This window comes from Ictidomys tridecemlineatus, chromosome 10 (genome assembly GCF_052094955.1).
Source record: "Ictidomys tridecemlineatus isolate mIctTri1 chromosome 10, mIctTri1.hap1, whole genome shotgun sequence".
Classification (NCBI taxonomy): domain Eukaryota; kingdom Metazoa; phylum Chordata; class Mammalia; order Rodentia; family Sciuridae; genus Ictidomys; species Ictidomys tridecemlineatus.
The window spans coordinates 137,723,659-137,751,001 of NC_135486.1; the positions used below are offsets into that span (position 1 = coordinate 137,723,659).

Genomic DNA, 27,343 nt, shown 5'->3' on the forward strand with positions numbered 1-27,343 from the left:
GCCTTTTCGGACCGGAACTTCCGCCTCCCGCATGACTCCTGGGCGGGCGCCTTACTAGGGCGGACCTGTGGGCGGGACAGAGCGCGGAGAACACTATTAAAGGCCGGACACTTCCGGCGGAGGGGCGCTGTGGCGGGGCTTGCTGAGATCATGGCGGAGAATGTCTTCGAGCTGCTGCCGCCGGCCCCAGGCGGCCTCGGGGCGGGACTGGGGGGCGGCCTATGCCGCCGCTGCAGCGCAGGGCTCGGTGCCCTGGCTCAGCGCCCCGGCGGCGTGTCCAAGTGGGTCCGACTCAACGTCGGCGGCACCTACTTCCTCACCACCCGGCAGACGCTGTGCCGGGACCCGAAGTCCTTCCTGTACCGCTTGTGCCAGGCCGACCCCGACCTGGACTCTGACAAGGTGAGGGCCGCGCAGGCCAGCCGGGGGCCCGGCCCCGCGCCTGGGTCAGAAGACAGCACGGCGCCCCGGCGACCGCTGCCTCAGGGACCCCCGTCGCTGCGCCGCGGGCGCCCCTCGCCCTCGAGCTCCCGCCTTCGGTGGTGGAGGAGGAGGTTCCCCAGACCCCTGACTTGGCTGCAGACCTACTTTTTCTCTGTAGACTCTTGCCCTGGGTGTGTGAACACTTCTCCGCCCCAGCGTACTTGCTGGCTCTGGAAATGGAGAACTCTTTGAGTTCATCTCGTGTTTTCAGACGTTTGAATTAACGTAGGCATGGAGGTTGACACGGTGGCCTTCTTTCCCCGGTGACTTGCATTTACAGAGTTGACGCTCCATCCTTTTCATCCGCGACACGCACCGGCTCCGCAGCTCTTAGAAGGTGCCACCCATAGTAAGACTTTTCACAGGGAGTGTTGCTCACATTAGTGGGTGGCTTAGGGGTTCAAGGAGAGGCTTTTGTATTCTGATTTCCTATTTCTCTTCTGATCTGCTTTTCTATTAAACTTAGTTTCCCCACCATCTTTGCAAAAGGATAGGAATTTCCAGGTTAGTTTTACAGTTTGTCTTTGATCAAAGTAAACATTTATACTTTGCGGGTGGTAATCGGAGCTATTTTGATTATTACCTTTACAAGAGTTAGATGAGGGAGTGCATCACCGGACAGGAGAGAAAGAAAAAAAAAAAAGTCTGATTGAAGAAGAGTTGTCTTGATTTTTTTCTAGGCAACTCCTAAACCTTATGCTAACTTTGCTGGGTCTTCCAGTTGACATGATTGCGCTTGGCTGTATATTTTACCAGCCTGACATTGCCTTGCTGGAGAATCTCTGGAAGGATTATATATTCTCTAGAATCCAGAAAGGTTCTTTACTTTGAGAACTCTGACAGAGACCAGTGTCAGCATGGCCTGACCTTATGACCAGAAAATGAAAATTTCTGAGTTATAGCAAAAACATCCATCCTAAGCAGAAATCAGGGTTTTCCATCCATGCCAGTGTGCCCTCCCTACCCCCAGCCAGCCGTTCCTGCTGCTCATTTGACCAAGCTCTCTACTCTTAGATTGACCTGGAAGAAAATGACTGTCATCTCCAGTATGGAAATAGGTCTTTGTCAGCTGTCATTTTCCATTTATGGTGTGGGTGTATGTTTTACTGTTGTTTTTTCTTTTTAAACAGTGGGTCATAGTGACTATTCACTTGCTTTTCTACCCAAGAATCCCTGCTTTATATATTAAATCTGTTTTTAATATTCTTTTCTACTGGGTTCTTTCCAGTGACTGCTTTTTCAGCACCCGAACAGTAGACTCAGAACTGATTGAATTTAGTGCAGTTAAATTGATTCAACCCTTGATTTTACTTAAGACCATTTTAAAAATTATGCCATACTGTAATAAGGATTCTATTAAGTCTATCGTAATTGTTTTTCTTTTTAATCATCACTTAATTAGGCTTGATTTCTAAATTACAAAGCCAAGATTCTAAGCATAACTGTAATATGGCAGATACAATCCCTGTCTCATAATATAGTTGATAGTAAATAAGGTTTAGTTTTAGTCACAGATAAGTTGCTAGAAAGAATAATGTTAATTCACATTAGTCATATTACTAGAGTGTTCTACTTCAAATAAGAAAGTGTATAAAATGCTCTATCTTCTCTTTCCCTCATCCCCCAGGTTCTGATGAAAGAATGTCCCAGGAGATTCCACCATGATAATTAAATCCTGAGTGAGGAGTCTTAAGGACTTAAGGGGTGGAGGGGAAAGGGGTGCTAGCAGTGGGAGGCCACTAATTACATGGTTGAAGATAAACAGGATGTTGATTCATGTGTAGGTATCTCCAAGTCCTGACTCCATAGTTCATCAAGATTAAGGAAAGGATACCTGACAGATACCTCTAGAATTGAACTTCAGTAAGGACCTGGTGTAAGATCCCTGCCTGGCACTTTACTAGTGTTTATTGAGCACTGGGCTTGCAGAATATGACACTGGGATGAGAGTTGGGTGAGGAGATTTTAGAGAAAGAGGCTCCCAAGAAATCTTTTGGGGACCTGCTGGGTTTCAAGTTCACAGGAGAGTGTGGTGGCAGCTGTCAGTGAGGTGCTATGGGAATGGTTATTGCACGTCTTCTGGAGGATGCTTTCTAAAGACATGGGCAAGTTGTTGGGGAGGGTGGGGAACACAGGCATGTTCAGGGGCTGGCTGACTGCTTCGCAGCCCCATATCTAAGCCTCTAGGCTTGACTGCCCCTCACCCCCAATACTCCAGGCATAGCTTAGGACCCACTGCCTTTCATGCCTTGTGCCCCGGGCCCTAACCCTCTTGTCTCAGGGGCTGTCTTGGGGCCCACTGCTGCTATGAGGTTCTGTTTCTAGACAGCCTGATGAATTCTCACTTCCTCCTGGGACTTCCTCCAGTGGGACTGTGGCTGTGTTGTGCATTTCAGCATCTGCTCATCAGCTCTCCTGTGTCACTTTTCTTTCCCATGTTGTCCTTAAGGCAGACCAGACTTGGTGCTCCTTTCTGAGCTGCCCATCAGAAATGCTGTGTAAAAGCTTAGTATTTGATTCATTTTGGCCACGTCTCAGTGGTGATCTGTAGTATTGTTGTATTCCAGAGGTATTGTTGGAAACACAGTAGAGTTTGTTGTTGTGTCTGAACCAGGCCTGCTTTATTGTGGATATACTTTAGGAAGTAAAGGGAAATAGCAAATACTATTTGGTTGGAAGCCACCTGGATGGATGAGGATCAAGGAGGGTTCTGTCTCTGCAGCTGAGCCAGACCTGGAGAAAACTGCTGGTTGCAAAGGAGCATCTCTCCTTACAAGAGAGCCACTTTTTCACTTTGGGCTTGTAGATATGGTGGCATCAGATGGGTCTTTGGGGGCAATCACAGAACTTCTTATGTCCACCCTGGTTGCACTTGGTGCTGGCAAGTTTTAGGGTTGAAAAGATATGAAAGGAATTTTACAGGCGGCCAAGGAATGGGATGTGGGCGGGAGAACCATCTTTGAATCAGCTGCTTGGCAAGAGAAGTGGGGATTGCTTAGAGTAGAAATGGCAGATTATGTTCCATGTAACTAAATCAGAAGTGAGAAACTAACTGGCATAATCTCCACAAGCATCTCGTGCACTAGGCAGAGTTGCGTTGGCTTTAGAGGCCATGAGTGGGTGTCTGAGGCATGCATGTCTCACTTTGCACTCAAGTTGAGGATGTGGCTCTGAGAGTGTCCTTTGCCCTTGACCATAAATTAGGTGCTAAGGCTGCCCTACCCCTCTTCAATGGGTACTTGTCTTCTCTGAGTTTGTGGTCGCCTCTGAAAGGTGCCTCATGTGAAAACCCCTCAACCCTGAGCAAGCCACAATTGGTGCCCAGGAGGTCTTGCCATTTCATAAGTTGGGCCTTTCCAAGGAGAGCATATCCCAGTGTGCCTGACCCAGTCTTCAGGTGCACACTGACTCTGATCAGACCATACTTGAGCAGCTTCTCCCTTCACTCATAGAAAATTCCAGGCTGTACAAATTAGAATAAATAAATAAATTTAAATTTAAATTAAAAAAAGAAAGAATATTTCAGGCTGGTGTAGGCATGATGGTCATTTCCTTGGTGTAAAGAAACTCCAGTCTCTGAGAGCCTGGTTTGATCCTGTTGTATGACTCGGGATGCAACTCTCTGACCCTTATGTTTGTCCTCTGTGAAGTGGAGGTGATGCCTCTGTAGGGGGTAGCTATGAAGATTCAGGATGAGGAGAGAGCTGCCCTACCTGGCACCAGCCAATGCAGTCAGCAGAAGTTGTTGTTAATAATGTTTTTGTACTTTGGTTTTAGAAAGGATACACTAAGAATGCTCTTTTCCCTCCTCAGAATTTATTCTAGTTCCTGTTTTTCTCACACTCATTATTGTAATCCTCTTTGTGCTAGGGTGGACAGCTCCCCTTAAGCACCCCCAAGGCTTGTGTGTGGCTGGGGGTCCCCACCTTGCTTGTCTCCCTTGCTTCCCCTTCTGCCCTTTCACACTGCCCAAAGCTCCTGGCTGTTTGCAGGAGAACAGGCCCCTAGAGGATGGGTCCCCAGCTCTGGATGGCAGAGCCCGTGCTCTGAAGGGTTGGCAGGGCTGTCTAAGCAAGACACCTAATGCCTTACAGCCTGAGATATATAGCTCCAGGGCTCTGGTACATAGGCTTTTGGGTGCAGGGTGTTCCCCCAGCATCTTCAGTTGTCCTCCTTGGTTCTGAGTCTCCACACTTTGGCCTGGTTTTTGAAAATCAGGCTTGGGTGGCCTGTTTCTTGCTGCCAGTAGGCTGAGATAGGTTTTCTAAAACAAATAAGGAGAGGCAGGATCCTCTGGGTGCAGGAAATACCCTGTGAGGAGGAGGAGCCGAGGGCCTGCCCTTTGGCCCCAGTGAGGAAGAAAGAACTCTGTCCTCAGTCTGCCTGCATGGCCACGAGTGAGGAGAGCAGAGGCCACCTTGAAGGTGACAGTGGTGATCCTGGGGACATCTACAGGGCAGGCTTGGGCACCACAGGAGCTGGGGGAGAGTCTCTGGCTGGGCTGTCCTGGCCACAGTGTTCTTGAATGCTGACCCTACTGCCAGCACTGAGGGGACTGAAGCATGTGGCTTAGCGACTCTGAGGGAGTGGGGAGTGTCACGTCCAGATTATAGGGGTAGAGGTGGGGTTGGCAGCATGACCACATTTCCACCTGTCTGTGCTGGCAGTTTTTTGTTATTCTGCAAACCAGCAGTAAGGAGATGATACCTGCTGGGGATTTGTAGTTTGCTGTAGCTCAAGGGTTTCTCTGGGGAGAAACCACCCAAGAAACCTAGCAAATGGATGACCCCTTGTTGCTGGCTAAGTGTTCACAGCAGCTGGAGCTATATAGATGTCCTGGAGAAGTGGCACACTGCACCTGCCCACAACTCACCCCCACAGAGGCAGATTGACACAGCACCTGCCTGCCTTTTCCTGTGCTATAGGTGGGCTTCTGTCCTGCTGAGCTAGGAGGGCACTCTGAAGCAAATCTCAGGCTTCTTCACACAGCTTAGGGACCCATATTTGTTGAATTCGAAGCACATTTGTTCCACAAAAAGCCCTAGGAGCCTCACATGTGGGCTCCCCCTCACAACTCCACTTATATCTGCTTTTGCAGGGCTTCATTTGAGTCTGTAATTGCTGACATCCTAATTCTAGTCCCCAGGTGTGTCAGTGAGGAAGCATCCTGAGAGTCAGGCCCTAGGGTCTTGAGGGACACTCTCCCTGGGCAGTTGGCCGGGGTTATACAGAGTGTAATAACACTCTGTGACTCAGCCCTGACATACCTTTCACCCCCTCCCCATCTCACCTGGAGCTCTTGCTGCATCTTCCTTCCTTGTCTCACCTGGAGCTCTTGCTGCACCTGCCTTCCCTGTCTCACCTGGAGCTCTTGCTGCACCTCCCTTCCCTGTCTCACCTGGAGCTCTTGCTGCACCTGCCTTCCCTGTCTGTAGCTGTTTCCAGTCTCCAGCCCAGGGTCTCATGGAGGAAAGGTGCAGTGTGCACGCCAGCTCTCTTAGACTCTCGCTCCCTTGCTACATGAAGTGATCGTTTGGAGGCAGCAGGCCTGGGTACCAGGGTGCTGGAGTCCTGGCCCTGTTCTGTGAATTCAGAGGCTTCTTATAAGCCTCCCTGATTTCTTGGCCTCAGTTTCCTCACTTGTAATTGGTGATGTCTAAGGTCTCTTTTGGGTCAAGGATATGACAAGTCTGCATAAAACAAAACAAAGCCAGGCATGGTAGCACATGCAAAGTGAAAATGGTATTTTTTTAATATACCTTTGTTTTACTTATTTATTTTTATGTGGTGCTAAAAGGATCGAACCCAGGGTCTCGCATATGTGAGGTGAGCGCTCTACCACTGAGCCACAACCCTAGCCCCCCAATATGGTATTTCTAATGTTGACAAATGTTGGTGTTCAGAAAATTGCATGTATTTAGATTTCAGCTGAGAAACCTCACAAGTTTGGTTCACAGTACTTTACCCTCTGGATTCCCCTCCAGTGGCCATGCCTTGTCCCTCTCAGTCAGGTGGGTACTTTTTCTGTCCCTTTCTGTGGGGTAAGAGAAAGGGGCTGGGTGTGAACATTCTGTAGAGTTCTCAGCATGACTGCAGGAGCCTCCACACTACCTGAGAACCTGGAGCTTTCAACTCCTCTTCCTGCTCTTTCCAGGGTTACCTGGTTGAATGAAAGGGTGAGCCCTGGGTGGATGACAGCAGTGAGGTGGGTGGAGGTCTGACTGTGGGTGAATAGAGTGGCCCACCTTCCCCTGGGCCTCTCTGAGGACTCTTTTCTAACCCAAAACACAGGGTCAGGAGGCTCACTTGGTGCTGCCCAGTCAGGTTTGTCGGTCAGGTCATGTCTCCCCACCCCCGTTTTGGGGCTGATGGTCAGGGGTCTCCTGGGAGCATATGTGACTTAGGCCTGACGTTGTCTTTGCAACTATCTGCTCCTCTTGGAAAGATGTCTGTGGACACCTGCCGTGGCATGGCCAGTGGCTCAGGCTCAGGGTTGCTTCTCCTTGAGACTAGGGGCTCAGCCTCCATGTTGGGCCCACTCAATGTCAACTTGGGCATCACCAGCCTGCCCTGCCAGCATATGGACCCATAGTATAGGGGTGGAAGGCTGGCCCTCATTAAATGTTTAAAGCTAAGTCCAGTGATCCCTTTCTTATGCCTTTGAAGGGAGATGTGTATTTTTCAAGCCAGCACTGCCTCAAGTAGGTCAAACACTAATTCAGTGAGAAGTGGGGAAAGAATGTCAGTAGAGAAAAATGATTTGCCGAGAAAGCAGACTTAAGTCTGACTCTTTTTCAAAAAAACAAAACAAACCTTCCCACCATACAGATGTAGCACATTGCTTGCTACATGAATTATGGAAAGGACAGAAAAGAAGGAGAAGAAAGAGCCGAGGTGTCTGGCCAGCCAGCCCACTACTGCACCCTGACTCAGTCCTGGCTGTGACCTCTCAGTCTGTTTGGTTTTAGAAGTATAACCACCTGAGTGTGTACCATGAGGGCTTCCTTCCACGTGTCACAGGATCTGGGAGCAGATGACAATAATGGCTGTTCCTCAGTCAGCCCCAGTCACTGTTCTAGACATCCCAGAATGATCCTGTCACAGCTTTGCATGAATGAGCCAAAGACTCATTCTGAAATTGAGTGTTTTATGTTTCCTGTTTTTCTGTTTTCTTTATCTCTTTTGAGGACAGAGGCCCCAAGCTGCATTACCAATACTAGGATGTATGGTGCTAAAGCCGTACTCTTGTTGGCCCCCACCTGAGTTGCACTGCTCACCTTGATCTTGTTAACTCAAGAGACGCGTGCCTCTACAGTGGGACTCTGAGCTGTCTTGCCCATGTGTATCCAAGTGGGAGTTGGTGGGTTGTAGAGTCTTGTTTTAGGACCCAGACCTTCCTATGGAAGTTGAGATCTCCCACTGATGGCTCTCAGGAATCCCAGTGTGAGAGCCATGCTGCACCCTGCTCCCTCGTTTCCTGGCCCTGCTGGCTCTGACCTTGACCTTTGTCCAAGTGGTGCCTCCTTTATTAAGGAAGTCCACCTGATTGAAAGGTGCTCACCAAAAGAAAAGCATCAGAGTGCTCTGAGGCATGCCGTAGGACAATCCAGGTTTCTGTGGGAGGTGTAGCCTGTATAGGGTCATTTGTTCTTTCTTCAGCTTCTGTTGGCCTTTGCTCTGCTTGGATCATCAGTCCAGGTTACTTTGGCAGGCCTAGGCAGGGGCTCAGGCCTCACTTCAAAAGGGGGCCATGTGAAATGACTATAGCCAAACATTCCATGGGGCCTGGAGGGACTCTGGGCAGACCTGGAGGTGTTTGGGCTCAGGCTTGTGCCATGGTGGGAAGAAAGTGTCATGACAAGGGTCCCTGTCTGAATCCCTCTTTTGTATAGGCCAACCTGTATAGGGGTGTCAGGAGTGGTGAGCAGGTTCTGAAATGCTCCATCAAACCAGACTATACTCCAGAGGACAGGAGGCACTGACTGGGCACCAGGGTTTATGCCTCAGAGGCACTATCTCCATGGGTCCTCTCGGCCGGCTTTCATTTGGTGAATTTGGCCAACTGCCTCTGATGACTTTTTGAGTTTTAGGAAAACATATCTTATAGTCAAAAAAAGAATAGGAATTTAAAATATATATATATATTTATTTATTTATTTATTTTTATGTGGTGCTGAGGATCGAACCCAGGGCCTCACATGTGCTAGGTGAGCACTCTACCGGTGAGTCACAACCCCAGCCCCAAGAATAGGGATTTAAGTGTAAAATTCATATGAATTTTTGAGACAAGTCATAAGCTAGTGGAGGTTCACCTGAGGTATACTCATTCCCTTGTATCTGGGCCTTTAACTGACCCCTTCTTGTATAAAGATGTATACAGGCAGGGCCTCAAAAGGACCAGCCTGGCCAGGTGCACCTCACTTCTGGGTTTTAGTTCCCACTCATTCATCTCAGTGACCAGATATGTGGCTTTCTTTCTCTTATAATTTGTCATACACATACCCCAAGACAGAGCCAAATGCCCACCTGTTAGAGGAAAGGGAGTCAGACTAGAACACAGCTGAAGCCAGAAGAAGCTTAAGGGTTATCTTGGCTAAATGTCTTATTTAACTAATGGGGCAGCTGAGACCTGGCAAGGGAGTCTAGATGTGAACTTGGCCCTGGGCTGTTTCACTCTCTACAAGCTCTGCTGCCCAGTCTCCTGCTGCCCACTACCACATTCTGTGCCTGCTTGTGGCCCTCTGCTGATAGTGTATGGGCTCTTTGCATGGGGGCCCTTGTTGAGCCTGGCTTCTCCCTATGTCCTTGGCAGCTCTGCCTGATGTGCTGCTGGCATCTCCCTAGGTCAAGTGGCCTGGGGCCCACAGGTATCACAAGCCTGTGTTGGTCAATGTGCTCAGGGTCCTCATGCTCTTCCTGTCTTCCAGTCTTGGTTGCAGCAAGGTTAAAGCAGATGTCTTGGGTTCCTTTGATCTTGTTTTTCTGAAGTCACCAAGAGGCTGCTGCTTTAAAGTTGCTTCTTAGCTTGATGCAAGTGGGGGTCTGCACATAGATCTTAGTTGCCCTTTTACTTGCTGCATAGGCACACAGGCCTTTAGCATGAGAACATAGGGTGTGGACTGGAAGAAGAGATTGTGGCGAAAGCCATAGGAAGGCTAATTGGATCTCGATTTCCCTGCCCTACCACTTGTGAAGTCTGCAGCCTTGGGGATGGATGAGCACCTTGAGAAGGTGCCGTCAGCCCAGTTGGCAGACTTGCCTTGAATAGCCCCATGTCCATTACTTGGATGTGTCCTGTCTCTGCCCTGAGCCAGGAGTGCTCCAGGCTGAGAGGTCAGACCTAGGGCAGGAGTTCCTTGAAAGTGTCCACCAGAAAGCTGTCTCTTGGCAAGTACAGTGGCCATACCTGTGATCCTAGTCACTCAGAAGGCAGAGACAGGAGGTCTTCCAAGTTCAAGGTCAGCCAGGGCAACTTAGCACGACCCTGTCTCTAAAAAAGTGCTAGAGATGTAGCTCAGTGGTGAGTGCTCCCCAATGCCAAGAGGAAAAAGCTGTCTCCTCATGGGCATGTGTGGTGACAAGCCAGCCCCAGTAAGGCTGAATCTGGAAGGCTTGCCAGGGCCCAAATGCAGCTGAGGCTCATCTCCCCTTCTCTGGAGTTTCAGAGCCAAGCACCAGTGCCAGTTGGACCAGTTCCCTGTGGCCCACCACAACATCCTGCTGCCATGTTTTCCTCTGTTGCTCACCCACAGTCCCTCCTCCTTCTCTCATGCCCTTGCCTTCCAGGCTTAGGAGGTCTGGGCTGCAGTTGTGTGGCTTGTGGTGCTCAGAAAACTTCCTCTTTCTCCTCTGCCAGTCCCAGTGCCCAGAGGGGTGCCCAGCTTGTCTTTGCCAGGAAGTCTTACAGCCCAGGCTCTGCAGCATGTGTGATATCTGTTGGCAGTTGTGGCACACAGGCCAGGGCCATCCCCAGCTTCCTGGTACTCTGAGCTGCCCATGAGGCCAGTGAACTGCTCTTGTTCCTGTTCTACTTAAGAAAAAAACTGAGGTTTGGGGTAGTGTGGCATTGAACCCATGGTCTGACTCACATCATAGCTGGCATTATAAGGGAGGCCCTGTAGGAGGGTGTCCAGGCAGAGATGAGCCCAATCCCCCTTCTGACCTTTTTTTTTTTTTTTTTTTTTTTTTTTTTTTTTGTAATTGTAGATTGACACCATGACTTTATTTGTTTATTTTTTTGTGGTGCTGAGGATCAATCTCAGTGCCTCACATGTGCCCCAGTCTTGGACCTTTCCTTCTTGGTAGCTTCCTAAGTCCTGAGTTTGGTGATATGCACATGCCACATGGTTGGCACTGGGAAATGGTAGCTGTCCTCATTAGGCGGGCAGGACTGCTTCTAGACTCTGGTCTCCCTGGTCCTTGGGAGCCCAGCTGGAGGACCAGGCTGGGAGGGGGATGGTCCCTGGGGTAACTTCTAGAAATAAAGCCCAGGGCCACAGGGTGGGGAAGCCTGGTCAGTCCAGCCGGTATAGCCTTAGGTAGGGGTCAAGCTTGGAGTCAGGAGGTCTGTATGGGGTTAGGATGCTGCTATGGGGTGAAATGGCAGGCCCACAGGGAGAGAAAAGAGTTGATTGGAGCAAGTGGTTTCTGGGTTCCAGCACCCCCACACCCCAGGAGCTCTCTGATTTTATCTAAACCACAGAACTCAACTTTATCCCTTTGGTCTAAGAAAAACAGGTTTTTATAGTTTTGTGCCTGTCGGTTTGGGGAAAGAACCCTGAAATCACCAGGTTTTACTGCCCAACTATAGGAATTGATGTTCATGAAGAAAAAAGGGTCCTAATGGCACATTGCTTTGTAGCCAAGACACCACCTCCTCTCGGGATTCTGGTGCCTATGGGCATGCTGTGTCCCAGAGGTTTAGCAATCTCCTTCTGCAGAGGTACTGATGCTGTTCCCTGGGACTGGAGCTGGCCAACAACTCCCAGTGAGGTTCACATACAGCACTGTCCATGCCCTGTACCTGCAGAGGCCCCACAGGAGCTCAGAAGCCTCTAAAGAGGGAAATTGAGTCCATCCTATTGATTTGAAGAGTCCTCATTCTTCCCAGCATTTGGCTGTGGGCCTTGCTGCCAGGAAGCCAGTGGAGCCTTGACTTTGCTGTCCTCCCTGGGCTTCTGTCAGAGCAGATGCCAGGCTATGCCTAGGAGAGGCCCACCCTCATCAGCACAAGGACACCTGTGTCTCTATAGTATCAGGCCCTGCCAGACTCAGCAGCCCAAATTACCTGCAGCCAATTTGTGGGCCTGAGTCTGGGGTGGGGGTGACAGGAATTTACTGCCCACCCCTCCAGATGTGTCCTTGGGGCATCTGTGTATCACCTGCTTCTGGGGGCCCTAGGGCTATGTGGTGTAACAGGTCATGCAGAAGCTGTGCCTACTTCATGCCTTGGGGAGGTGTGTCTACCTCCAGGCTGATACATGTGACAGGAATCAGCTCTCAAGGGGAACTTGGCTGGCCACCACAGCCTCAGAAATCCCACTGCCCCCTGGAGAAGCTAGGTCAGTTTGAGTGCCTGCTGAGTGAGTGGGCTGTATTGTGCATAGCTGAGCTCCCGTGGACTGCAAACCACTGGCTGTGAGGTGAGGGCTCCCTTAGTGGTCACAGTCTCTGAGAAAGCTCAGGGGCTACCATTCAACAGAAAATAGGGCTTCCTGTGTGGGCTGTTGATGTGCTGCTCACCTAAGGAGGCTCTTGACAGTGGGATCAGAGATCAGCAATTAGAGGCTACTTCTTCCATGCTGGCAATCAGAAGGCCCCCATTGCCATCCAGACCAGTCCAGTCCTTGACTTCTGTTTAGGAAGGCCCTGCCCATGACAGTGGAGGAGACTGTGTGATTGGTCATGCCACGTGGTTTCTCAGAATTCTCCTGAGCTGTGAGGAAAGGGCTAGGAAAACTGCCAGGAAGCCAGGACTGTGGCCTCACCCCAGTGGAGCCTTGACTTTGCTGTTCTCCCTGGGCATCTGTCAGAGCAGATGCCAGGCTATGCCTGGGAGAGGCCCACCCTCATCGGCACAAGGACATCTGTGTCTCTGTAGCACCAGACCCTGCCAGCCACAGCATCCCAAATTATTTGCAGCCACATCACCTCACTCTGGAGCAAACTCAGGAAACAGCTGAAACTTGTCTTCTAGCTGGGAGCCAGACAGATCGGCTTAGAGGAGGCCTGGGAGAGCCTTGGGGTACTGAGAACACGGGCCTGGTGCTGGGTGGGTGAGTGTATGCCAACCAGATGCACTCAAGTCTTACTCTAACTGCAGAAGCCACTAGTTTCTCATCCATGACTGATGACATTTCTGTTTCATAGGATGAAACAGGTGCCTATTTAATTGACAGAGATCCCACGTACTTTGGACCTGTGTTGAACTACTTGAGACATGGGAAGCTGGTCATTAACAAAGACCTCGCTGAGGAAGGTAGGCTATCCTTTTTTGCACAGAGACCTTATTTTCTGTTTTTAAAATATTTATTTATTTTAGTTGTGGTTGGATGCCATACCTTTATTTATTTATTTATTTATTTTTAAGTGGTGCTAAGGATCGAACCCAGGGCCTCGCACATGCTAAGCAAATACTTTACCACTGAGCCACAACCCCAGCCCCCAGAGACCTTATTTTCAAAGGCAAGCCCCTGGTGAAGGTGCTGGTCAATCCATTGAAGAACCAGACACCTCAAGCTGCAACCCCACATTTCTCTGCAGATGTGGCCCTGGGGGCTGCTGCACTGCCATTCACAGGCCTCTTGAGAATGAGAGGCTACCCAGTGGCCTGTCAGGACTGCTGTGGAAGAAGAGCCTGAGATGTGGGCCAAGTAGCCAAGGCTACTCTGCTCTTTCAAGGATCTGGTGTGTGTGTTGGGCCGGGGGGGGGGGGGCAGCTGTTTTATCCATCATGTTTCTGAAGCCGTGTGCCACAGACACCCTAGCACACCTGTGGAGTGTCTTAGGATCCTCTGCCTGCTTTCCAAGGACAGCTCAAGGTAGCGACATTCCACACTATCATCTGAGTACTGCCTGCCTTACTGGCCACTGCATCCTGCCTGATCAGAATGTGGGATACTTGCCCATCTGCAGGCTGCCCAGCACCAGGCCCTAGGGTAGACTCTGTGCTCTGGTGTTGGTTCAGAAAAGCCAGGGGTTTCTTTCAGGAAGGGCCAGGGAGATTCTGTGGCAGTCTGTCTAGACTGGACTGCTTGATTTCTCTAACCCCTGCTGCATCTCCATTTCTTTTCTCTGAACCTTGGTGTTCTCCTTCCTCCTGAGCTTGAGAAGCCCTAGGTTGCTGTGCCCTGAGGCCAGAGGATACTTCCTGCCCGTGTGCAGTGTCTGCGTCAGCCCAGGCTTTTTCACATGCACACACTGACTACTTGGGACAGCCTCCTGTGTGGGGATGTTTCTGGCTCCAGGCTGCCCTGTGCTTCACCTGCCCCATGTCCTTCCCACATTGCTGTGTGTTGTTCTGAGTTGTCATGCAGTTGGGCTGAAAAAATGAGGTAGTGACCCATGCCCACGAGGAATCCTTGAAACGGGACCCTGGGAATCTGCTGCTAACTAGGAGGTTTCATGTCTCCAAGTATGGCGCGCTGTGGATGGCAGGCTTTGGAAAGAGCACTGGAACCAGGAGCAGCCCTCAGCCATCTGGTCTTTGTGGAATAGGAGAGCCTGTTCAAGAGAGTTGATAGGTGTGAGTGACTGATACACAGGAAGCTGTGGCTTACCACCCCATGGCCTGCACCTGTGACACCTGCAGGCTCCCAGCAGGAAGAACTAGGGCTCAGAACAAGTGGCCAGGGTACAGAGGGAAAATGCCAGTCATTCTCCCAGCATCTGTGGGCCCAGGGCAGCTGTTCCACCCCTGTATGTCACTGGAGGGAGGCTGCAAGGGAGTGTTTAATAAACATCACCCTTCCTCTTTTATTTTATTTTTTAGTATTGGGGATTGAGCCCAGGGACTCTTTGCCACTGAGCCTCATCCCTAGCCCTTTTCACTTTTTATTTTGAGACATGATCTTGCTGAGTTGCCAAGGCTGGTCTCAAGTTCATAGCCTTCCTGCGTCAGCCTCCCAAGTCACTGGGTCACTGGGATTACATGTATGTGTTACCACATGTGGCCCATCTCTCATTTTGAACCCTCACTTCTGCTGAGTGCTATGAGCAGCAGGTCTGTGACAACTTAGGACAGGCTGGGCCTGGGGAGAGAGGCAGGTATGAAATACTATTTTTGTTTGGTCCAGTCTGGTGAAAGTCTGTTATTTTCCTCTCTTCCAGGAGTGTTGGAAGAAGCAGAATTTTACAACATCACCTCACTAATAAAACTTGTAAAGGACAAAATTAGAGAACGAGATAGCAAAACATCACAGGTGAGACAAGTGACTAATGCACTGGAAGCTTTGGAGGCCTGGCCTGTAGGCACAGCTCACCTGCCCTCTCACATGAGGCCTTTGGAACAGAGCCTAGTAGCCTCACCCTCCAGCTCAGCTCCTGCAGTGTCCCATACAGGATCCATCCAGCCTTTCCTGGCCCCACCTCAGGGAGCCTCCTCCAGTGGGACAACAGATAGAGGTTGAGTGTGGTGAACACAATGGAGGAGAGGAAGGTCCAGTGAAACAAACGGGTTCTGGGAAAACAGGGAGGCCTCCAGTGGTCAGTGTAATGGAAAAACAGTGATAAACTGTGAGGGGCATCGGATAAAGGCAAGGGGTCTGCACAGGCACAGAGAATGCTTGGCTTTCCTGGGAAAGAGGAGAGGTCAGGCTCTGAATGGTGTGCATGCTTGCTTCGGATCCTCCTAGGGACCATGGTGCATGGCCACAGTCAGAAGCTGTCTGCCACCCATTAGGCTGGTATTGCTGGAGAAGGGTTGTATCCAGCACCTTCTGTGAAGGAGGTACCAGCTGATCTTGTCACCATGCCAGCTCTGTGCTTAAGAACAGCTGAGCCCTCATCAAGCTGGTTCTGCTCCAGAAAGATGCTGTGGGGTGATATCAGCACTATGGCCAGTATGCTTAAACCCTCTCAATATCCCCACCCCATGATGGGCTTTCCCACTGTGGTGGTCTTGCTTGCTTTCTTCCTGCACACCCAGTGGACCCAGGAACAATAACAGCCAGGTCAGGTCAGGGTAATGGATGTAAACTGCCTCTGGCTTTCCCTCTTCTGCGGGAGCCCACTTGGTGCCAGGACTGGGTCTAGGGAGATGTTCTTCTTCCAGCAAGTAGGAAATGTATCCCAGATGCTCCCTGGTTCTTTCATTTGTACTGTTTGCCTCTTCTCCTCCATCCCAGCCCCACTCACAACAGTGCAACTACTTTTGAGGCAGAGGTGAGAAAGACCTGCTCCCAGGAGCTGGCCCTTCAGTAGTAGTGGTAGCCAGTATCATATGCTGTCTAATAGACTTGGGCAACAGCAGGTTCATTGTGTGACTTTGTCAGCCACGTGTCACTGGCATATGAGATACTGCCTGAGTGCCAGCCACCTGGGCCCTCATCTTCCCTGTGCTGTGGCCTCTGCTAGAGCTGCTCCAGGAGGGTGAAGCCCAGACTTAGCTCGTCTTTGTTTCTAGCAGGGTCCTGTGGGCCCAAGTCTCCAGGATAGAAGCCTGCCTGGAGCCCAGCACAGGGAACCCTTTTGGGCTGGTTGAGGATTAAGAGGTAGATGTGGCCATGTCCGATGGCTGGAAATTTGAGCAGGTGAGAGGCTGTTGGCTAGCTGCAGTAGCCTACACTGCAGCTAAAATCTGATTACAAGTACAGTTAATACTGGGAGAGGACATGCATGTGTGTGTCTGGCTATCTCTCAGGCTCTTCCAGTTAGTCCCTTTTCCCAGCTGGTCAATCCAGAGACTGCCTGTGGCCAAAGTGGGCATTCTTTTGTATTCACATCTAGCTACAGGTGCTCTCAAGATTTGAGGAGCATGACTCATTTTATTTTGGAATTTAGAAGTAGAAATATTTTTGGAGGCAAGCAAGGAAGTGGCACACACGGCTGTTCAGGCTGTGGGCGGCTGTGTGGATGTATTCAGGGTTGCTCTGGGCTCTAGGACATGTGGATCCCTGTGGAGTTCTCTCCTGCAGGGGCACATGGGCAGGGTTGCTGGGTATGGGCATGTCTTGGCCTCATGGCGGCCCTTGTCCTTGCAGGTGCCTGTGAAGCATGTATACCGTGTGTTGCAGTGTCAGGAGGAGGAGCTCACACAGATGGTGTCCACCATGTCCGATGGCTGGAAATTTGAGCAGGTGAGAGGCTGTTGGCTAGCTTCAGTAGCCTACACTGCAGCTAAAATCTGATTACAAGTACAGTGAGGAGACCTCTGCTTCAGAAGTCTCCAGAGATAGAATTCCGTGATATCATCAAGTCTTGGAGCCTTCGGCCATCCCCCACCCTGCCTGACACAGTGGCTGTGGGAGGTTGAGGAAGGTGCAGCTGTCAAGAACTCTTTGCCACCTCCCTCTCACCTCCATGTGTGGAGCTGGCCTCCCTAGCACATCCTGACTATGGGTGTGCACTTGCTGTCTGCAGCATACAGGCAGAGGCTGTCCCTGCCCTCCTGGGGGTTCCATCGGGCCGAGTTTGCCAGTCTTTCCCGCCCAGGTCCCATCAGAATCATGCCAGAACTCAGCACAGCATCACACGCTTGTAATCCTAGCTACTCAGTCTGAGGCAGGAGGATCACAAGTTCAAGGCCATCCTTGTCAATTTAGTGAGACCCTATCTCAGATTAATTTTAGAAACAAGGGCTGGGATATAGCTCAGGGGTAGAGCACTTGCCTAGCATGCACAAGGTCCTGGTTCATTCCCAGTACTCTAAAGAAATAGAAGAATCATGCCAGAGACTCAAGCAGGAACATGTCTTGGCCCTACAGAGCTAGGTGCTGGAAAGCTGTCGTTACCAGCTCTGGATCCATGGGCTGGGTCATCCTCATTTAGAGCTGAGTACCTTGCGCTCCTCTGCACCTGGTAAGGATACTCTGCTACCCCAAAGCAGGGCGAGGACTGTGGGTTGGCAAGCTGTTGCAACACCGGGGCAGGATCTGGAGTCCTTATTTGATCCTTTTTTTTTTTTTTTTTTTTTTTAATGGTACCAGGGATTGAACCAGGGGTGCTTAACTGCTGAGCAACATCCACAGCCCTTTTTTATTTTGTATTTTGAGATGAAGTGTCACCAAGTTGCTTAGGACCTCTGGAAGACTGGGTTTCTGTGTTCTCCTCTGTGGGGTTCCCAACTTTCTGACTCAAGGCCAGCATCCCTACAGTCTATCTCACCTGGCAGGACCCACCACCTCCCACCATCTTGTCCTGTTGCTGCATTGGTCACGGCTTGCCAGATGGACTGTGCCACTGCTGGCAGCCTTTCAGCTGTTCTTTGGCTCAGTAGATATTGTGTTAATGCCTTTACTATACCGTTGCTATCTTTGTTTTGATTAGTTTTGTGTTTTAAATTACAAAAACATTTGTTGGCAATGGTGTAACTTAGTCCCCTAAGCATGTCTGCAGCAGCCAGTTTGGTCCTCTGCCCCATCCCCACATAGCATGGAATGTCCTGGCGTATTCTAGGCAAGTTAAAATGTCCAAGGGTATGCCCAGCAGGTCAGGCACAGTTAGACCCATGCATACTGAGATGTGGCAAACCACAGCTTCTCCAGAGTCCCACTTTCAGAGAGGCTCAGCTTTCTAAGCTCTCAGCTGCCTGGCCTCTGCCTTTCCCACCCCACCCCAGCTCAGTCTTGCAGAGGGCCAGGTGGTGGCCAGCAAGGACAAACAGGTTGTGCAGCACTTGCACAAGCTCTGGCCCTGTCTCCCACTAGTCTCACTCCATGCACCCTCTCTCCAGGGAAGCCAGTCAGCATCTCCGGTGGGCCCAGAAACAGAAACAGCATCCTGTCCCAGCATGTTGCATAATGTCTTAGTGCAGGTGCATGCTTCTGCAAGGGTTTCGGGGTAAATTTCCCTTCAGTTCACCAGAACCTCTTGGCCAAAACCTGAGATGTTCCACACAGCCTGTGTCTCTCTTCCAGCTGGTCAGCATCGGCTCCTCTTACAACTATGGGAACGAAGACCAGGCCGAGTTCCTCTGTGTGGTTTCCAAGGAGCTGCACAACACCCCATATGGCACAACCAGTGAGCCCAGCGAGAAGGCCAAGGTGAGTGTGCAGGGACATTCTGGTGCCCTAGCAGCTGTGGACTTGCCAGCCCTCCTGGTGGGAGACTCTGAAGGTTGAATTTTGAAAGGCTTTCTTCCTGATGGCTTGAAGTCCTCATGAGGACTGCCTGGCTTATCAGTAGAGCCTCCTGGAATGAGTACTGATCCTTGTTTGCTCAACCCATGTGCAGAGCTGCTTCTGGAAGCATCCACTGGACCTGCTGTCAGGGATTCTTTGTGTTTCAGGATCACCACTGTTGGTTATTTCTTGTGGAATCCAGGAATCCTCCATTTCCGGGACAACCTCCAGTGTGGGGGGAGGGTTTAGGCCTTTAAGCTGCGGGTTGGTTCTCAGCATCAGCAGTGGCCTCACCCATGGCCACAGGTCTCTGAGTTGGGTTTAGTGTGTAAAGGAGGTTCTACAGTCCTGTGAGTCTGCCCTGCAGCAGTCCACACTCTTCTGTCTCCTCCAGAATGTGGTGGAGGCTAGGGTAAAAGTACAGAGAGTGGTCTGCCTTGTTAGTTTTAGATTAATCCTGTGGCCTGCTCACAAGTGACCACAGTCATAGTGGCATATCCTCCAGGCATGTTCTCAGAGCTGGGCTCTAGGGCACACAGGCGTACTTGCCCCTACAGCAAGCACCCAGCACAGCCTGAGCTGGCTTGGCCCCTGGCCTGAGAGCCAAACAGTAGACAGAGAGCTCTACAGCAGCTCCAGGGGCCCCCACGTGATCCTGATGAGGGGCCTAAGAGGGCTTCATGTGTGGGTACAGGAAGAGGCCAGTCTGGGAGGCTTTTAAGTGAGAACACTGAACCAGGGGCTCTGTGACAATCTGACTCTGGGCCAGTGTCCCCTGGCTGGCTGCCAGCAGCATCTACCATGGACAGCAGCCACCTATCCAGGGCTATCCCTTTGGATCTTCCCTGGTCTTCTTTGGGGCGAGGGCTTGGGAACTGATGGACTCAGTCAGCCCAGGGGTCTCCAGGAGGCCATGCATTCCCACCCAGTGCTGTGTGTGCGTCTGCTGCTGGTCTCCCTTGCACCTCCTACACCTGCAGGAGGCCAAACCTTGCCACCACTGCCACCTCAAGGCATAAGACCATGTAAGCCAGACAGGCCCACAGTGTCCTTTAACAGTTGAGGTGAAGCCAGGGTCCTGGTTCCAGGCTTGGGATGAGCTTCCATTGGGTCTAAGGTCTAGATGATGACCATTATTACACCAGACCCCAGCCTTGTCCTAGGGGGACACCCCTCTCTGACTCTGAGCAACAGTAGGACTCTTTTATAGATGGTTTTATTTTTAGAAGCTTTTCTTTCTGAACTTGCAGTTTTCATCCGAAGCTCACCAGGGCTCATTTCCCTCTGGTGGCTTTTCATTTGCAGGAAGGATACATTCTGTGTTGTGAGGAAGCTCCAGGAATGACCCAAGTCCTAGTGCTGTTGAAAGCAGGACCTTATTTCTGTCTCCAAAAATACCTGGCTCTGAAGTAGAGCAGCTACAGCAGCTTCAAAATGGGGGCAGCAGTAGCTCCCCAGAGGGTAGGGCAGAACCCAGGCCCCCTGGGAGCAATGGAAAATCATGGGCCAGATCTAGAAGAGAGTTGTTTGGGGACACCTGCACACAGCCTGAATGGAACAGGGCCACACTTCAGAGGGCAGCGAGTCACCTTGTGGCTTGCCTTTTAGTGTCCCTCTTTATACTGAGCCTTGCCTTTTAGGGTCCCTGAGCATTTGGTGCCCTCCTGGCAATGCTAGGCAGCCTTTTCTGTTTCAGGCTGGGAATGATGAGAATGAGAGATATCAAGGCTATGGCCAGTGTGAGGAGTTGGGCCCACTATAAGAGGGACAGACCCCATGTGAGCACCCTTGCTTCCACTGCCAACCACAAGTGCAGGAGGTTCCCAAACTACTCAGGCTTGAGAACTTTCCAGGTTAGTCTCAGGAGTAGTCACCATTTGTTACAGAGGCATGCAGCTGCAGGAGGTGACATGTGGCAGAGGCCAGGAGAACCCTTCCCCTCCCTTTGAGATTGATCAGTTAACTGCGCATGTGGCTTAGTCTCAGACCCAGGGCCCCACCCTCCATCATGTAGCAGCGTGGTTCCTGGCCTCTGGCAGATAAAGGCCATCCTATCCAGCAGGAGGTTCTGTGGGCCTGAAAGTCACCTCCAGGTAGCTGAGGTCACAGGGCCAAACTGCCCAGCAACCATAGAGGATGAGCATCTGCTGCAGGTGGGTCCACCTCCAGGAAGCAACTGTGGCACTCTGAGCCTGGGGATTCCTTCAGGGTAATCCAGTGGACAGCTCTCTTGCCTTGCCTGGTTTGCACTTGGCTGACACCCGTGTCTTCTTCTCCCTTGCTGCACGTTGCCGCACCAGAGTGACGACGAGGAGACGGGGTACCAAGGCAGTGACTCAGATTAAGTGTAATGTCATGGTGAGCTCTGCAGCCCTTCAGATTGACCCAGCACCTAGTGTCCTTGAACCTGTGGCCCCACTGGACCCTTGCCCCAGCCCCTCCCCCACACCTGTCCTGTGCAGAACCTCCAATAGATGCACCTGTAGATGCACAGAACCTCCAATAGATGTACCTATAGATGCACTGTAGAGCTGCAGGTGGAGCCAAGGTCTGCATACAGACACTGGGCACTGTTCTGCCATAGTACCCCTCCATGGTTACCATGGGCAGAAGGACTTACCAAGCCATTTGTGTCAGGAAAGACCATGGCATCAGTGGGTATGGACCCAGGAGCACTCCAGGGCCCGGCAGGGAACACTCACTCCAGCCTGCCAGCCCCTGAGGGGTGGCCTTCCTGCTGGTCATGGGCCAGGATCTTGGGTGAACAGGAATCGGTGGCTCTGATCTCAGAGGCCAAAGCCCAGATTCTCGCTCATACTCAAGCCTTCCAGGCTAGGAGTGCTTCTGTCATGTCACCACAGGGCAGCAATTGTGTTTGAACTTCTACCATTTGCCTGAGGTTGGGCAGTGCCCATAGCATCCAGCTTCTCCTCCAGTCTCTGCTTCAGCCCAGTCTCACCTTTCATGTCTGCAAGGCTGGACCTTTGTTAGAACCCAACTATAGCATCACTCAGCAGGGTTGCCTGGTGTCTCCCTTACACACAGGAGAGTACCTGGGTGGTGGTGGGCAGCAAAGTCAGCTCCTCCCCCATCCCCTAGGAGGTCCATCTTATAGGCCCAGCCCTACAAGCTAGGAGCCTTTACCACCACCCCATGAGCAGCTCAGTGTACAAGGGAACATAAGGAAATATACCTGGCCAGCTGAGCCTCTCAAGGTGAACAACTAACCAAAAAAATCTAGAGCAGGCCTTGCAAACTGCAGCCCAGGGACCTGGTCTGCCTGTGTACAGTCCTCGAGCTCACTCTTTGTTTGAATAGTGCTTTTAGGTGATTATATAAGTGCCTCTTGACCCTCAAAGCTTCAAGTATTTATTATCTGGCCCTTTAAGAGAATTTGTCATGAGCTCCATGTGGTCTTTTAAAATCTTCTAGTAACCTTCTTAAATAAATAAAAGAAACCAGGCCTGGTGGCGCATGCCTATAACTCCAGCCACTCAGGAGGCTAAGGTCAGAGAATCAAGTTCTAGGCCAGCCCAGGCAACTTAGCGAAACTGTCTCAAAATAAAATAAGGGGGCTTGAGATGTCTGATAGAGTACTTGCCTGCCACGTACAGGCCCTGGGTGGGTTCAGTCGTGTGTGTGTGTGTGTGTGTGTGTGTGTGTGTGTGTGTGTGTGTGTGTGTGTGTGTGTTCCCCCACAAAGATGGAGTTTTGCTTTGCTATCCAGGCTGGCCCTGAATTCCTGGGCTCAAGTGATCCTCCTGCCTCAGACTCTTCCAAGGAGCTGGGACTGCAGGGGTATGCCACCATATTGAGTTAAGAGTATTGTCATTTAACATAAAAAGTACTAATCTGTTCCTCTTCTTTTTTTGCTCTGAGTCTCTGAAGTGAGACTCGGGGTTGTGTCACAGCCTCTGTCAGCATCATCCATTGTAGGGCTCAATAGCCATGTGGGTAGCAGGACCTCAGATGTACCTGCCGTGGGGCTAAGCTATGACAGGTGCCTGACTTGGGGAATTGTGGGGTCCACAGGAACACAGGGGAGCCACACCTACCACCAGGTTGGGCAGAGGAGAGGATTATCTGAAGGTGCTTGAGACTCAGAGCCTGGTCCAACATCCTAGAGGGAGGGGGACTTCTTTCAGTGTCCCCTCCCCACCCCACAGTTACCTCCCAAATCTGTGCTATCAGAGAACATGCTTTGGTGGCCCCCATCTCTAGGAGATCTAGGCTACGGGAGGTGGTCTCTGCCCCAGGACATCCCAATGTGAGGCTATGTAAGTGGCCATACCTGTCAGTGTGCCACTGCTTTGGGCGCAGCCTCAAGCACACCACAGGGTCTCTGTTGGGACTTGGACCTCCTGTGTAAGACAGCCCTGCCTGAAGCATGCCTGGGAGTTTTACACTGCACTCTTTCCGGGCAAATGGTGTCAGCTGGTCTTGGGAGGGCTAATGGTAACAGCATGCTGTCACAAGCCCTGGGGATTGTCAGGTCTGGCCCCTCAAGGGAGTCACACTGTCCCAGGGAAGTCACTCACTCTAGTTCTGCCAATGCAGACCCTCTCTTGGGTGTACTGGGCTCCAGCTCTGCACTGGGGCTAGTGGTGGCTGGGGCTTGGTCCCTTAGCAGGAGGGTGGAACTGTCTTCGAGTCACCTCCCAAGTCTTGGCAGTCTCGGAATCATACTTCATGGGGCTTGCTTTTGTTGGGCCTGAGGAGAATTGCTGCTCCCCAGTCCTGTAGGAAGTGCCCCTCAAGGTACTGACATGAGTGGGAGCCATTGGTAGGAGTTGGCCCCCAGAGCTGTCCATGGAGACAGGCAAGGGTGTTTGGGGTGCTGGCGGACAGGCTGGAGTAGCTCGAGAGACCCTTCTTTCAAGCCCTTGATAGCCTCCCAAGGGCCAGCTCTCTGCTGCTAGGGCTTTGGCAGTGCCTCTGTGCTTGCAGCAGTGGCTAGGAGCAGCTGAGTGGCTCCTGGTGGGATTGGCCAGCTCTAGCACACCCTGCCTCAAGACGAGGTCTTCTTCCCTGCCCAGGACTTGACTCAGTAACATTTGCCAGGGCCCTAGCCTGTCCCCAGGCCTTCAGGAGCTCCCACTCCTATTTAGTTGGGTGCACAGTGGACTGGATTGTGCCACTGAGAGAAGCCATAAGGGGAGGGTCCCCTGAGGTCAGGCTCTGAGATGGAGCCAGTGGTGTGAGCATAGCTGCCAGGGAGCAGAGGGCTGTGCTGGGCAGGTGGGGTCAAGACACTGAGGGCATCTCCCCAGCATGACCCATACTTGAAGGTTTTCTGTGGTCAGGCAGGTGTCTCAGAGGAGAGCCAGGGCTGCATGAGTGGTGATGGGTCTGCTGTTTCATGGGGGGAAGGGTCTGGGGGCTGATCTCTTTGATATGGGGGGGATAGAGAGTTTGAGGAGCTGGCTCCCCACACTGAAGGTCCCTGAGCCTGCCAGCTGAGACCCTAGCCTGTGGTGCAGGGTCCTCAGGCTTTGAGCCAATTGCCTGGGGTGGACTGCAGGTCTGTGGCTCTGCTCTGCAGAGCAGGACTCAGTCAGGCTTGAGACCTCACTCTGCATGTGTTATTTTTCAGATTTTGCAAGAACGAGGCTCAAGGATGTGAGATATAGTACTGACAGCCGAAGAAATGATATACTTTTTCCCAAGATTCAGTGAACCGCCATGTCCAGGAAGTACGTCTGTGAGAAGAAACCTGCTTTTGATCATTTCTCTAGAGATCTGGGTGTGCATCCTTTTTTGCTTCAGAGGTGGGTGGTGAGAGACGGCCCAGCTGTCTAAGGCCAGGCATCCCCACAGGGAGGAGGCACAGGGGCCAGGTGGGCTCTCTCTGGGAGTCTGCTCTGTTCTTTCCGAGTGCTGCGTGGGACTGAGGCAGGGTGCTCCCAACTAGCCTGCGCAGTCCTGAAGACCATTTGAAGGGCAGGGCCCTTGGTGCTACATTCATAGTCTGCGATAGCAGCTCAGGCCTCACCAGGAGGAAGGGACAGCAGCCATGTGGATTGTCCAGCGCACTGTGGCTCAGGTCCAGATGCCTGGTGGTCATTGCTTGAGCACCTGAACATCATCCTTGGGTCAGGGAAGCTGCTCTGCCTCCAGTGTGATCAATTGACAGTTTCTCAACCTCGGCGAAGACCCCTGACAATGGTGGCCTCCGCATCATCACTACTTTCTGGGCGCCTACCCTGAGGACCGCCTCCTTCAGAGCCAGGCTCTTATTCCAGCCTCCACAGTCAAGGCTTCTTGATTTGTATTTTCCAGGCAAGAGAACTTTGTATCCCTTTTTTTAAGTATGGATAGATTACCCAATGTTTATACTCTTTAGAAATGCCTAAAAGTGTTGCTATGTTTTAGATGGATCTGTCAAATAGTTTAAAGGGAGGTAGAAGATTTGCCTCATGGGTTCCACCTGCGGACTCATCTGGGAGCTGGTGCCCACCAGTGCCTTTGTCGCATCTGGGATGGAGGCTGGGCGGAGGCGTGTCCCCTGGCTTCTGGAGCTGACACTCCGAGTCACGTTGAAGATTCGGGATGTTTACAGTGCATCATGTGTCTCTTCCTCTCCGGCTCTGTTATCTCTGTATAACTATGCAGTTCTTCTTTCTAATACTCCTGGAGCATTTGAGACTTGACACAACCTACATGACCCAGCCAGTGTGCCATCGAGGCTGCTGGGGTTGCTGTAGAGGCTGCCCCCTGCAGGCTCTGAGACTCTTCAGTGGGGGCTGGAGGCCTGGCCCCAGTGAGCAAGCTCTGCCTCTTGATCTTTGCTTGCCAGGAGAGCCGTGCAGACTGACCATTGGAGTTGCCTGTGTGAGGTCAGAGGCTCTGACACTGTCTAATGTCAATGCTTCCAGAAACTTCTTGCCTAGGTCCTCTTTTTTTTCTTCTTTGCCAATAACCTGATTAACTAAGTTCTCCAGCATCTAGGATTTACCTCCTCCTTTCGTAAGGCCTCTTGTATATTGTTAAAGGTTCAGCTTAAACAATTTATAAAAACCTTTCTATAGGGCAGATTTAGCCACTGGCTGACCCGGTCCTCCCAGCAGAGCTCCAAGGGAAGGTGTCCCTGTGTTGGCCCTGGGGAGCTGCTGGGTGCTTAGCATTTTTTGATTTTGACATTGACATAATAGATAGGCTTGTGGGTTGTTTTGTTTTTGTTTTTTAATTTAAAAATATTAAGACTTAATTCACTAAAATTTATTCTAAGGGGATATTTATACTTTTGTACTTTTTTAGGTATCCGTATTTTATCAGCTTACCATTTAATGCCTAAGTTTCCCCTGAAAATAGCAAATAAAATTGTGTATTTATGAATGAGCCCAGCAACTGCTAGTGTCTTCAAATGCATGCAAAGCTACTGCCTGGAGCGCCACACTGCTCACCCAAGGGCCCCGCCCTCTCAGACATATAGCTCCCACTTGAGCAAGGGCCCCACCCCCAGTGTCCCCTAGAGGGTGTAACTCCCTGCTGTTGATCAGACTCTCTGCCACCTGAACTCCTGCCTTGTCCCTCCTGTTTCCAGGTGTGCAGCTCCTCTTTCAACTGGTGGTCTAACCCAACCCAGGGCTCTGTTGGGGGCTGTTGTGTTTATCCAAGTTAGGATGGAGGGTGGGGGTCACCCATGTGGGGCCAAGAGTTCAGGCTTTCAGGTGTCTGGGTACAGCCTGGGGCACATGGAAAGGAGTCCAGGTGTAGCTCAAGGTCTTCCTGATGGCAGCCAGTACCTGGACGTGCTGAGGCACTTCAGCTGGGCAAGGCCAAGAGCACTTGGGAGGGGCTTCAGCATGGCAGGTATTCCTTCTGAACAGAAGACTAAGTAGGAGACAGCTTTACAGTCTACTGGGTCAGCTGGGCAGGGAGGGAGCCCCACCCTGCTCAGTGTGAGCTTTCTTGTCACCGAGACAAAACAACTTGGAGGGGCTAGGGTTGTGGCTCAGTGGTAGAATGCTTCCTGAGCATGAGTAAGGCACTGGGTTCGATTCTCAGCACCACATATAAACAAGTGAATAAAATAAAGGTCCATCATCATCTAAAATAATATTTAAAAAAAAAAAACTTGGAGGAGGACAGGTTTATTTATTCTGGCTTAGTTTCTGAGGTTCCAGTAGGTGGTCGCTTGGTTCTGTGGGCTTGGGTCTTTGGCAAGGCAGGATGTGGAGGGGAGGATATGGTGGAGTGGAGCTGTTGACCTCGTGGCAGCCAGGAAGGAGCTGGTGATGATTACCCCTCCTGCAGTCCATTCAGTTATGAACCCATCAATGGATTAATCCATTGATCAGCCCCCTCATGATCCAGTCACTTCCCTAGATCCCCACCTCTGAACACTGGGCGCCAAGCCTCCAGCACATGGACCTCTGGGGTGTCTCAGATCTGAAGTACAGTGGTAGGCACAGCCCCCCCACCATGGAGGGGGTCCCTGGAGCACCATTCGGGCATTGTGAGGGTTGTCAGCCCTGGTGGCTCCAGGAAGCAGGTAGGGGACAGAAGAGGCTTGGGGCTGCCACGAGGTCAGCAGCTCCGCTCCACCACACCCTCCCCTCCACATCCCACCTTGCCACAGA

General features: G+C 51.3%; 1 protein-coding gene across 2 annotated transcripts; it reads left to right on the top strand.

Annotated features, from left to right (window-relative positions):
- Nucleotides 1-97: 97 nt before the first annotated feature.
- On the top strand, nt 98-26,099 carry Kctd5 (potassium channel tetramerization domain containing 5). 2 transcript variants are annotated; one of them, XM_078024494.1, is made up of 7 exons: nt 98-402; nt 12,853-12,961; nt 14,812-14,903; nt 16,683-16,778; nt 18,558-18,683; nt 21,062-21,119; nt 24,355-26,099. In XM_078024494.1, the coding sequence occupies exons 1-6, from the start codon at nt 151-153 to the stop codon at nt 21,104-21,106; spliced, it is 720 nt and encodes a 239-aa protein (XP_077880620.1). In that variant the 5' UTR covers nt 98-150; the 3' UTR covers nt 21,107-21,119; nt 24,355-26,099. The 2 variants fall into 2 exon arrangements, with proteins under 2 accessions (XP_077880620.1, XP_005337840.2); XM_005337783.5 differs by lacking the exon at nt 21,062-21,119 and having other exon boundaries at nt 101-402.
- The last annotated feature ends 1,244 nt before the right edge of the window (nt 26,100-27,343 follow it).